This window comes from Populus alba, chromosome 17 (genome assembly GCF_005239225.2).
Source record: "Populus alba chromosome 17, ASM523922v2, whole genome shotgun sequence".
NCBI lineage: Eukaryota > Viridiplantae > Streptophyta > Magnoliopsida > Malpighiales > Salicaceae > Populus > Populus alba.
Window position 1 is genome coordinate 2,905,615 of NC_133300.1, and position 12,089 is coordinate 2,917,703.

At 30.8% G+C, this 12,089-nt stretch overlaps 1 protein-coding gene across 1 annotated transcript; it reads right to left on the bottom strand.

Annotated features, from left to right (window-relative positions):
- Positions 1-1,322: 1,322 nt before the first annotated feature.
- On the bottom strand, positions 1,323-2,078 carry LOC118027882 (protein DMP7). Its single transcript, XM_035031380.2, has one exon. It carries the CDS (start codon positions 1,944-1,946, stop codon positions 1,323-1,325), a length of 624 nt encoding a protein of 207 aa, XP_034887271.1. The 5' UTR covers positions 1,947-2,078.
- Between the last annotated feature and the right edge of the window lie 10,011 nt (positions 2,079-12,089).

The following is a 12,089-nucleotide window of genomic DNA, read 5'->3' on the forward strand; positions in this document are numbered from 1 at the left end:
GTGAGAAACAAGGAATGGAGAGACAATTGACAGTTGTATACTCTCCTCAACAGAATGGAGTTGCAGAGAGGAGAAACAAAACAATTTGTGAAATGGGAAGATCCATGCTGATAGAGAAAGGAATGCCAGTAAACTTCTGGGCAGAAGCTGTGAATACAGCTGTGTATATTCAAAACAGATGTTATACAACATCTGTTACTGAAAAGACTCCTTTTGAAGCATTCACAGGAAGGAAGCCAGGAGTTAAGCATCTGAAGGTGTTCGGTTGCTTGTGTTACACACATATCCCATCATCACTAAGACAGAAGTGGGATAGCAAAGCTAGAAAGGGAGTGTTTGTTGGATATGGAAGCTGTGAGAAAGAGTATAGAATATATGACCTGAAATCTGAGAAGGTTGTTCTCTCAAGAAGTGTGATTTTCATTGAAGATAGAGCTTGGAATTGGAAAGGAAATCTGATGAATCAAATCCACTTATCCTTCAATGATGAAGGAAGTGAAGTTGAAGGTGAAAGTTCTGAGGAACATTCTGCCGCATAACAATCCGATAATGTTGAACATTGCTATCAAAATTCTACAATTGGAGAGTTAGTTGAGAAGATTGACAGTGATAACAGTCAACAATCTTCTCCTAGCTCTACTCCAGTAAAATTGAAAACCTTTTAAATTTACTCCACATTCTTTCGCTTCCATCCATAGAATTTGATTTGTTTGATTTTTGTTGTTATTTTTTTTAATTGACCCTCTACTATAGATCCCTTGTGTAAATTTTAGGTTTGATACTCGCAATGAAGTTCGAGCCTTATTTAAACACAACCCTGAAAACTTCCATTAATACTCATCTTGGGATCCTTAAATCTTTTTGTGGGATACCATGTAGCTATAGATCAAATGAATGATGAAAATAATAGAGTTGTTTATTGCATCCGATCGGGATACAACTCACTTAAATTATCATTTTGAATTGCATCATAATTCATGGAAACCTCGAAGAGCATGGACATAATTTTGATGGAGACAAGAAATTAATTGCAGGTCTTTAACTACAAAGGAAAACGAGGGTGCTTTACATGTCCCCTTTTTTCTCCTTTTCTCTTTCACCATTGTCAAAAAACTTGGAAGAACACGCCTTCTGCAGAATGAGAGGCCTCATTTTACTCTTTCCAAGGCATAATGGATGGAACTCTGAGCCAGTTTTTCAAGATATATATTGTTGGTTAATTAATGTAAATGGTATTTTAAATTTCTTTGAATCTGCTTAGAACATGACTCACATTAAAGTTTTCATGGGAATCCTGAAAACAAATGAAGAAAAATGAAGTGCTAATTACGCGACAGAGGGCAGCCAATTCCATGGCGTTTGCTAGGGAATGCAAGAAACAAGATGCTGCAGATGACGCCAATCGTAGCAGGCACAACAATGAGAAGGTCCTTCGCCTCATCCGATGGCGCTGGAAAGAAGCACTTGGCAACATTCTTGTCAAACAATGAAACTGCTCCGAAAACCAAGATAGACATGAAGGCATGCAAGACATCGATGAACTTGAGCTTGTATTTAGCGGCCTCTTCCGGCGAAAGCTCCACCGGTGCATCAATAATCCACAAGCCTCTGAAAGTCACCATTCCATACCGGACCTTGCCTCTTGCGTCCCTGAAGCTATCGGTGAAGCATAAGAGAAAGCAAGCAAGGCCACACAGGGCCAAAAGACCTGATGTCAGGGTTTGGCTCGTGATGGAGCGACACTGGCCTTCATGTGTTAAAATTGGAGATAGAATCTGGAATGTGAGGACCGAACCAGTGGGGAGAAGCCTGGCTAAATGCGCCGTGCCTTTGAATGTCTTCCTCATGGCCTTTTGCCCTGGTGTTTTTTCTGGTTTTTGCAGTACATTTTCTAAAAAGGGTTCTGCAATTTCTGCTCCTTCTTGCACCAATACCTTGATATCCATGGCCTCAATTCACCTCCAATTTCCGTCGCTCTTTCTGAATTGTCTGATCAGCAAAGAGTTCTGTGGGGAATTGAGGGATTTATTGTGTTAACGAGATGGTTTTAATTTGCAAGAAGACAGATAGAAACACAAAATTTTAGGAGGTGGTTTTCCAGTTCGTTGTTAGCCAGAATAATTTAGCTAGCTTATGTACAAGGTTGATGGGATAATTTCTTTCTTTTTTCTTTTTTTCAATTATTCAAACCTTTTCATAACTGTTGTCAAAAAGTTAAGAGATGCAGTTACAATGATGAATGAGTTGGTAAAAAAATTTATTGTTGAGGGGTTTCCTTAAAATTACAACCTCCTAATTTGACTACTCCTGTCCAAAGTTAATAAACCTGAATAATATTAGGCTAGTTAACACAGAATTATCTAAATCAATTTTTAAAAAAAATTAAAATATGATGTTTTGAAGAATTTGTTTTAAGCTAATTCAGATTGATGGGGTTGACAAGTTCATAGGTTAACTTATTAGGTTAATCGGTTCAGCTTCTAGTTTTTTTTTTTTTTAAAATTTAAATTTAAAACTATAATCGAGTTTTGAATCAATCTACCATACCGAGCTGGATTTATGTTTTTAGGCTAATTGTCTTTGATGGAATTAAAATTAATTATTGATATTAGTTGTATTGAGTTAATATATTTGATAACAGGATACGATCATCAAAGATTGAATACCTTGTTGCTTAATTAGGTACAAACAGATCATAAAGAAACTAATAAAAAAACTAATATTCTGCCGGACGGTGAAGGAAAAGTTGTCAAAGAAGTTTTTGCCTTTTCTGGCATCATCCAACATTTCAGTTCCGTCAATGCTCTATTATTTCTTCCCAGCCTTTGAAAAACAATCTATATATATCTGCTCACAAGAACTTGTTCTTGGCTTCTACATCCCTTGCAGTCAAGGTAAGTTTCAACGCTGTATCTTCCTCTCCAAGGGGGTTTTGTTTGTTCTGCATCTTTTCTTCTGCACGTGTTTTTTCGTAAGAGGAGCTGAAGTAGTCTACAATTAAACCATTTATAAGCCACCCAATCATGTTTCCATTTCAAATAAATCTTATTTTAAATCCATTTGCTACATGCATCTCAACATTTTCTTTGATTAGATACTTCACCATGGCAGATATGATTCTCCAAGGAACTTGATTGATAGTATGCAAAAAAATGATCATGATTCTTAGGCTCTGGTGTGAGCTAAAGAACTGACAAAATATTGTTATTCCAGATGAAATTAAGCTGTACTGTAATGTTGATTGCAGGCATCAAGATTTCTTCCAAGGTTGTCAATACTCTTCGTGATCGAATCAACAACATCTTCAACTCCTTGATATGGAGGATTGAATTAGGTGCATGAGAAAAATCTTGAATATTTGGATTACCAGCAACCACTGCTATGGTTTCTCCAAAAAAAAAATCATTTGATTCCCATTATCACCATGCAAGTCCCAAGCAAAAATTTGCGGAGCATTTTGTACACTCATTATTCACACAAAAGGGTATTGTCCCCGGCGAGGAGAATGTGCCTGCCTTGCGTGGAGCCTCAGAAGAAACCACAGCTCCCTTGTAGCAGCACTGTAAGCCGGTCTGGAAGCTTTGGGGGAGGATCATGCGGTGGTGGGAGTCCCACCGGATTCAGTGGATAGTTTATTTGTAAGATGAAAATAACAGAGCTCTTCCGATTGCCCTTGGAGGTTACAAAATGAGTTCAATAGCATTTCAAATTTATGCAAAATGGAAATGCATAAATATGAATTTTCACGGATTTATTTTATGTTTTTCTTATTATTACTTCAACCAATTATATTTTTATTATTTTGTATTTTTTTTAAAATGCTAGCCAAAAACAATCACAACAAAGTTTGTTCTAGCTCGATATAGTGTTCCAGGTAAATTATGAATTTTATCTTTTATTTAAAATACTTTTTTTATATTTTAGATTGTTTTTGATATATTTATATCAAAATTAATTTTTTTTAAAAAATAAAATAAATATTATTTTAATATATATTTTAACAAAAAAATATTTTAAAAATAACTAGTGATGAGATACTGAAAAATGCTGTCTGAAAATATAGTTGAGTCGTGACAAAACTCTATAGGTTATAAGCCACTTTTTTTTATTGGCTAACATCTTCTATAAAATCTGATTATTACAGTTATATATATAAAAAAAACCTCCACGAAGGTGTTTAAAAGTAAGTTGTAATATTTTTTTTTCAAATTAAATTTAATTTATTTTGTTTTTAAATTTAATTTTTAATATTTTAGATTAATTTAATATACTAATAAAAAAATAAATTATATAAAAAAATTATAATTGAATTAACTTGTTGAGGTGAATGATAAGTACCAAGGTTTTAATAAAAATAAAAGGAATTTACTCGGTATAATTTGATAAAAAATATAAATTAATATGTGACTAGATCAGTTTTAAAAAAATATAATTAAAATCTGTTAGTTTTTAATTGTTTTTCAAAGTATTATTATTTTTATAAAATAAAAAAAAATGAATTGAACTAAGAAAAACACAGCAAGTCTGGTCATATAAGACGATGTCGTTTAAAAAAACCTAACCAGTCAAAGCAAGAGCAAACCAAGTTGTCTTTCAGTTAATGCAATTATGCAACGGTCGATTTTTTTTATATATATAATAAATCCAGCCTCTCTCTCTCTCTCTCTCAAAATCTCAACATTTTTCAATTTCAAAAGAAAACCTCTCGCTCTCTCTCTCGCTCTAGTAAGTAGAAGAAAAGAATTTGTACACTTTTAGCCGTTCAAATTCTCTGTAATAAGGTTTGATTCTTCTTGTAATCATATGAATTACAATTTCGATCAAAGAGAGAGTCTTCATCAGGTACCCATCTCTCAATCTCCTGCTTTAAATATATAATTCTTCATCAGGTACCCATCTCTCCATCTCCTGCTATAAATATATAATTTGTTCTTCTTCTCTGTGAATTTTGCTTTATTATGGTCAATCTTTGATGGGTCTTTAATTCTTTCTGATTTTTGTGATTATGTTATAGTAACTTTTATGTAAACTTTGCTATTTTTCCCAGTTTGATGTGTTTTTAATTTTATGTTCATTGTAAATTATGATTTCTTGAATTTATTAAGGGGTTGGATAATTTCCAGAGTTTAAATTTTGTATCTTTTTAGATTTCAAAGGTGAGTGTTTTCTTTTATTTACTTCTTAAAGAATTAGGATTCAGAGAACAAGAAACCTTTTGATTGATTGGGTTTTATTTTGTGGTTTAAAATTTTAATTTCACTTTATATTTAATCGGTTATAAATTTTTGAATTAGCTTTCTCCTATTCTTTCAAAAAAATCGAACTTGAATTTCTGTTAATTTTATATTAACGTTTCCCTCTTGCTCTTGATGCAGGTTAAAAGACCTAAGCAGATCAATAAATACAGTCAATTGAATCAAAAGAAAAAGATCAAATTTTAAACTTGATTGAAATGGTACGATCACTTTGTTTCTTGATAGCCTGATAGGTCTTTTTTGTTGTAATGATCGTGTTTCAATTTTTAAGCATAAATGCAAAATTGAGCTACTGTTTTTGTTAATTGTAAAACCATGATTACTCAGAATAATTTACAATTAATTGCAAAATCTTCAAAATTTTATTCCTGCATGTTGGCTTTCCTGTATTAGAAGATACAATTTTCAAAAAAATATTCAACTGTTCTCCTAATTTAGCAATGAAGAATCAGATTTTTGATAATGAAAACGATTTTTCTCTTTTGGATTCACTGAATGCAGTTGTAAGTAGCCAATACTAGTATAACTATCACTCATAATCGTTGTTATTGGACCAACGTTGTTATATTGCTGTTGGTGTGGCTTTAGGGAATTATGTTTGTGTGCATTTGTCTCTTTTGAATTCTGAATTTCTGCTCTGGAATAAAGGGAATGAGAGCTGATGGACCAGCATTTCAATGCGTTATTTTGTCTATGCAAACATAAAAAAAGGTGCTAAAATAAATAGCATTTTTTAGTAAAATGGTTTCATAAATCACTTCTGTAACACCATTCTTTACTTCAAAGTTGATTATTGCTTTGGCATGGGCAGGGGTGTTGGGGGTCAGTTTCTTTTCTTTTTGCTTTTCGATTTCGATTTCGCTTTAAAGTCTTACTTCTGATATTATTTGAAGAAAACCCAGCTAAGCTAAAAATTATCGTGCTGCTTCTTTGAATTGTGGGTTTCTTATTTGATTGGAATAGGTAGTTGGGTTGGGAGTGATTTCTGCCTTGCATAATTTTCTTATAGAGTTGTCCTTAATTTCTCATAACTAAACATTGCTCTATCACTGCTATTTATCCAAAACCAATTTTGAATCTTCCGCCCATCTTTTTTTTCATGTATTTTCTGGGTTCTTTTCATGTAACTTTTTTATATATAAATAATACTTTGCTTGGACAATAAAATCATTGAGAAATTCGTAGAACCTAAGGAATGAAGAAGCTAACAATCATCACTTTGCCATTCTCATAGGGCCAGGGATATGGTAAATTAATTTGCTGATGTGATATGATATTTCTCTTTTAGACTTGTATTTGGAATTGATTTTTTACAAATACATGATTGAATATATTGGTGAACTTGTCAAACCTCCAATAGATCATGGGAGAAAGCGCTCTATATACAATTCATTAGTGGTGCGTTTATGTTGAGAATTTTGCCGTTGTCCTTACGTATTTGTCATCTAGCACAACTACAAACTATCATCCTAAAACTAATGTGATTATTTCTGAAAGGTTAATTGCTTACTGTGTCGAAGTCCTCTACAAAGCTGGTGAGATCCAAGTTTACCTCTTCTTTTCCTTGTTAATGTAAGGCGTGCTGGGATTTGTATGTTTAGATCAAACTTTATAGCATTTGATTAATCATAAGGGCTGAAAGTGTTGCTCATCTGATTAATCATCACTCGTGTGAGGTGTGGTATCATCTGTTCATCCTGTTTAATAGTCTTTCTATTACATATGAAAAGGGCTGAAAGTGTTGCTCATCTGATTAATCATCACTCGTGTGAGGTGTGGTATCATCTGTTCATCTGATTAATCATCACTCGTCTTTCTATTACATATGAAAATATGTATAGAAAAGGTCGATGCCATTTATGATTTATAGAAAAGCTTTATGATTAAGTTTTGACAGATAAATTTCATCCAACTTTATAGCATTTTTCCCTCTTTAACTTCTCAAACTTGCTTGCTTGGAGTTGAAAGGTCACATGGATAATATGCATCTAATATTATTATTTATAGATACATTGATTTTGTGGATGTAGGGAATTATGTTTGTTGGCTTTTATCTCTTCCTTTGACTTCTCTGAATTCTTGCCTGAATCATGGGAATGAGAGTTGATGGAGCAACTCTTCAATGTGTTATTTTTCTATGCAAACTTAAAAAATGGCACTACCATAAATATCATTTTTGTTTTAATAAAAATAACATTTTTTCAGTAAATTAATTTCATAAATCACTTTCGTGTTTTACCATAAAATACCCTAAAACCCTAAAATACTTTTTTAACCCTAAAATACCCTAAACCCTAATACCCAAAACCATAAAAAAAAAAAACCCTTAAAAAACCATAACCTTTAAAATACCTTAAATCATAAAAAATCCTAAAAGTCCTCCATCATAAAAAAAACCTAATACCTAAAACCTAAACAACAAAATACCCTAAACACTAAAAAATCATAAACTCTAACCCAAAAAATACCCTAAAAATACCTTAAACCCTAAAAATACCTTAAACCCTAAACCTCCAAAAAAAACATTTAACCCTAAAAATACCCTAAACCTCCAAAAAACCACTAAACCCTAAAAATACCCTAAACATTAAAATACTCTTTTTTTTTTTTGGAAAGTTATGATGATAAATATTAAAATACCCTAAACCCTAAACAATAAAATACTCTAAACCCTAAACCTCCAAAAAACATTAAACCCTAAAATAAAAAACCCTAAACCCTAAAATAAAATACCTTAAAAATACCCTAAACCCTAAAATATCCTAAACACTAAAATACCCTAAACCCTAAAAACCCTACCCTAAACACTTAAAATACCCTAAACCTCCAAAAAACCTTAAACCCTAAACACTAAAATACACTAAACTAAACCCTAAAATACCCTAAACACTAAAAAAAACCCTAAACCCTAAATAATAAAAAACCCTAAACCCTAAAAAACCCTAAACCCTAAACAATAAAATACAACTCTAAAAAACTCTAAACCATAAACCCTAAATAATAAAAAACCCTAACCTTAAATCCTAAACCCTAAACACTAAAATACCCTAAACCCTAAATAATAAAATACAACTCTAAATCCTAAACCCTAAAAAACCCTAATCCCTAAACCGTAACCCTAAACCCTAAATAATAAAAAAATCATAAACCCTAAAATACCCTAAAACACTAAAAAAACCCTAAACCCTAAATAATAAAAAACCCTAAACCCTAAACTCTAAAAAACCATAAACCCTAAATAATAAAATACAACTCTAAAAAACCCTAAATCTTAAATAATAAAAAAACCCTAAACCCTAAAATACCCTAAACACTAACTAAACCCTAAACCCTAAATAATAAAATACAACTCTAAAAAACCCTAAAACCGTAAACACTAAAATACCCTAAACCTTAAAATACCATAAACCCTAAAAAACCATAAACCCTAAACAATAAAATACAACTCTAAAAAACCCTAAACCCTAAACCCTAAATAATAAAAAACCCTAACCCTAAACACTAAAATACCCTAAACCCTAAATAATAAAATACAACTCTAAACCCTAAACCCTAAACCCTAAAAAACTCTAAACCCTAAATAATAAAAAACCCTAACCGTAACCCTAAACCCTAAAAAACTCAAAACCCTAAATAATAAAAAACCGTAATCGTAACCCTAAACCCTAAATAATAAAAACCATAAACTCTAAACCCTAAAATACCCTAAAACACTAAAAAAACCCTAAACCCTAAATAATAAAATACAACTCTAAAAAACCCTAAACCTTAAATAATAAAAAACCCTAAACCCTAAAATACCCTAAACCCTAAATAATAAAGTACAACTAATAAAACCTAAACCCTAAAATACCATAAACCTAAAAATACCCTAAAACCTAAACAATAAAATACCCTAAACACTAAAATATTGTAAGCCTAAATAATAAAATACTTAAACCCTAAAACACTAAAATACCAAATGCATACCCTAAACCCTAATACCACAAACTCTAAAATACTCTAAACCTCATAAACCCTAAACCCTAAATTAAAATACCCTAAACCCTAAAAAACTGTAAAGCGTAAGCCTAAAAATACTCTAAACCCTAAAATAAAATACTATAAACCCTAAAAAATCTCTAAACACTAAAATACCATAAACCCTAAACCCTAAAATAAAATACCCTAAATTCTAAAAATACCTTAAACTCTAAATCCTGACTAAACCTTACATTTCAAGCTAATAATAACTATTAACTATAAACCATAAACCCTAAAATACAATATACCCTTAAAAAAAAAACCCAACTCCTAAAATATCTTAAACACTAACTCCTAAAAAAATTCTATATTAGCTATTTTATAATATGCTTGACAAAATTGTAAAGTCTTGAAAAAAATAATTAATGGCTTCTTCTTGTTGTTTTTTTAGTGGAAATGATATATCACAAAAGAGGATTAATTTTTTCATGTATTGTTTTCTTTCATTTTTTTATTGATCAAGTTAAAAATGTTTGTTTTCTCATTTGGTTTTCTAAGTGAGGTCCAGGACCAACATTCATAAAAAACCAAGTATACAACCCTTGAATTATTTTTTAAAATATGCTCTCCTACGATGATATTATGATTAGCTTACTTTATCATTTTGCTCTTGTATTTATCTCAATTATTAAAAAATGTCTCCACATTAAAAATTTATTTAACAACTTTTTATACTTATAAATTTGGTTCAATTAAAACGATCAGTGGTTAATTGTTATCCAATTGCTCCATTGATTGGGTACAATTTGGATAAACAATTTTCATATAAAATGACTTGAAAAGGTGAAAATATTCTTGGTAGCACTGAATGATCTTGCCAGGAAATCAATGTCGAGCGTCTCAAAGTCATCTTGGTAGAAAAAAGACATAAAAAGCATCCCCAAAGTGCCTCAATCGACAAGATGCAACCTTCCATTTATTAGTGAAGAAAAACCACACCAAGAATGGGCCCTTCTTGTATGAGGCAAAATAATTTAGGTGAAGAAAGGGTACCAAATAATGGAGCTAATTTCTACTTGGTTGTTTTATTAATTTGACTAGGGACAGTTATGCTGTTGTTTGCAAAACATTCCAAAATTAGTTAAATATTTAAATGTTCAGATCTTAAACAATTCATCTTTATTATAATACTAATATAAGTACAAGAATTTCATTCTTTCAAATAATCTATTTGAATTAAAGTTATTAAATCCAACATGTTCGATTGACGAGTTAGCTCTAATTAATCTAAAATTACATTATTTTATATATAAAAAAATTCAACTGAGTTTTTATCACAGATAAACTGAATCATATCAAATCAGTTCCTTCAATTTAGTTTAAAACTCGATTCGGAGAGGTTAGGTGCGGGGTTGATTTGCCGAAACACTAATCTAAGTTAGAATCCGAAGTTATATACATGGAAAACGAAACCTCGACCCTTCATACTTGAGCCAGAGGTAAAAGTGAAGTATTATGATCACAGTATATGAAGTGAAGTCAACATCATTAATTTCAGTGAAGAAACATGAATGGTGCCTGTGTCTGAAGAAAATGGAGCAAGCCTTCATCGATTTTGAGTTTCCAGTTTCCAAATCGATGCAGGTGATGGAAGGAATCAATGCTTCAATCAGCATTTCTTTGCCGGCACGATTTAGTGAGCCTCCCTATGTGGAAATTTGATAAGAAACATGCTACACTTTAATTAATTTACTATTTTTGCTGCATTTATAATCCGTTTGTTTTTTAGTCTTAAAAATAATTTTGAAAAGGGTTGAATTTTTTTTATTTTTTAATATTTTTATATCATTTTAATATACTAATATTAAAAAATATATATATTACTTCGAGTGCTAGAGAAATATATGTGAAGATGCCTACTACATCAACTTTCTCAAATGAGAGTAGCAAAAGTGTGCTTGGTTTTTGTTAAGGTGGCTTTTTCAAAGATTTTAAAATAGAAAGGGCTTTGATTTTCAAATGATGTGATTTTACCGTCTTTATCAAAATTTTTAAAAAACTCAATTCAACAACCTTTTCTTCTTAGGTCAAAAAGCACTACCAAAAAGGTTTGTTTTTCACCTAAACTCGAATCAAATTTTATATATTTGTTATAAAAATTGTAAAAAATTAAATAATTAAGTTGATGATTTATGAGTTTAAAACTTTGATTTAAGTTAGATTTTATATCGAATTAAGTTGCGGGTTAACTCGATCAAATCTGATTGATTCTAATGTTAATTAATTTGTAATTTAGTTAATTTGGTCAAAATTTAAGTGAAAATCAGTTGAATTTTTTTAAAAAATTAAAATAATATTTTAGATAAATTCATGTTTGGATAGACCTACCTACCCTTGTATCCAAACCTTGAAACCAGACTTGGAATTATGCTCTTTTTATACGCTATCCATTCCTCAAGCCGATAAAAAGCATATTGTTGATTCCAAAGTTAGAGATTTTATAATGATTTTACTGTTTATCATGACTTGAGATCATGATTTTGTAATTACGACTCATAAAGAAGAATAGATCAATAATGAATTATTATACTAGTGATTGATTGCTACAGCATGGTAACCAAAATTCAAAAGGTGTGTGGTGTGTATTAACAAAAAAACAAAGTGATTGTCGAGTGGGGTTGCAATGAATTTTGTTGGGATATTTCATTTTAGAATTTTTGAGATCTTTTATAAAATTAAACTGGTTGGAAACACGGTGTAAATCATATTTTATAAAAAAATTTTTTTTAAAAAATTTTTTTTGTATATTTTAAATCGTTTTGATGTACTGATTTCAAAAATAATTTTTTAAAAATAAAAAAAATATCATTT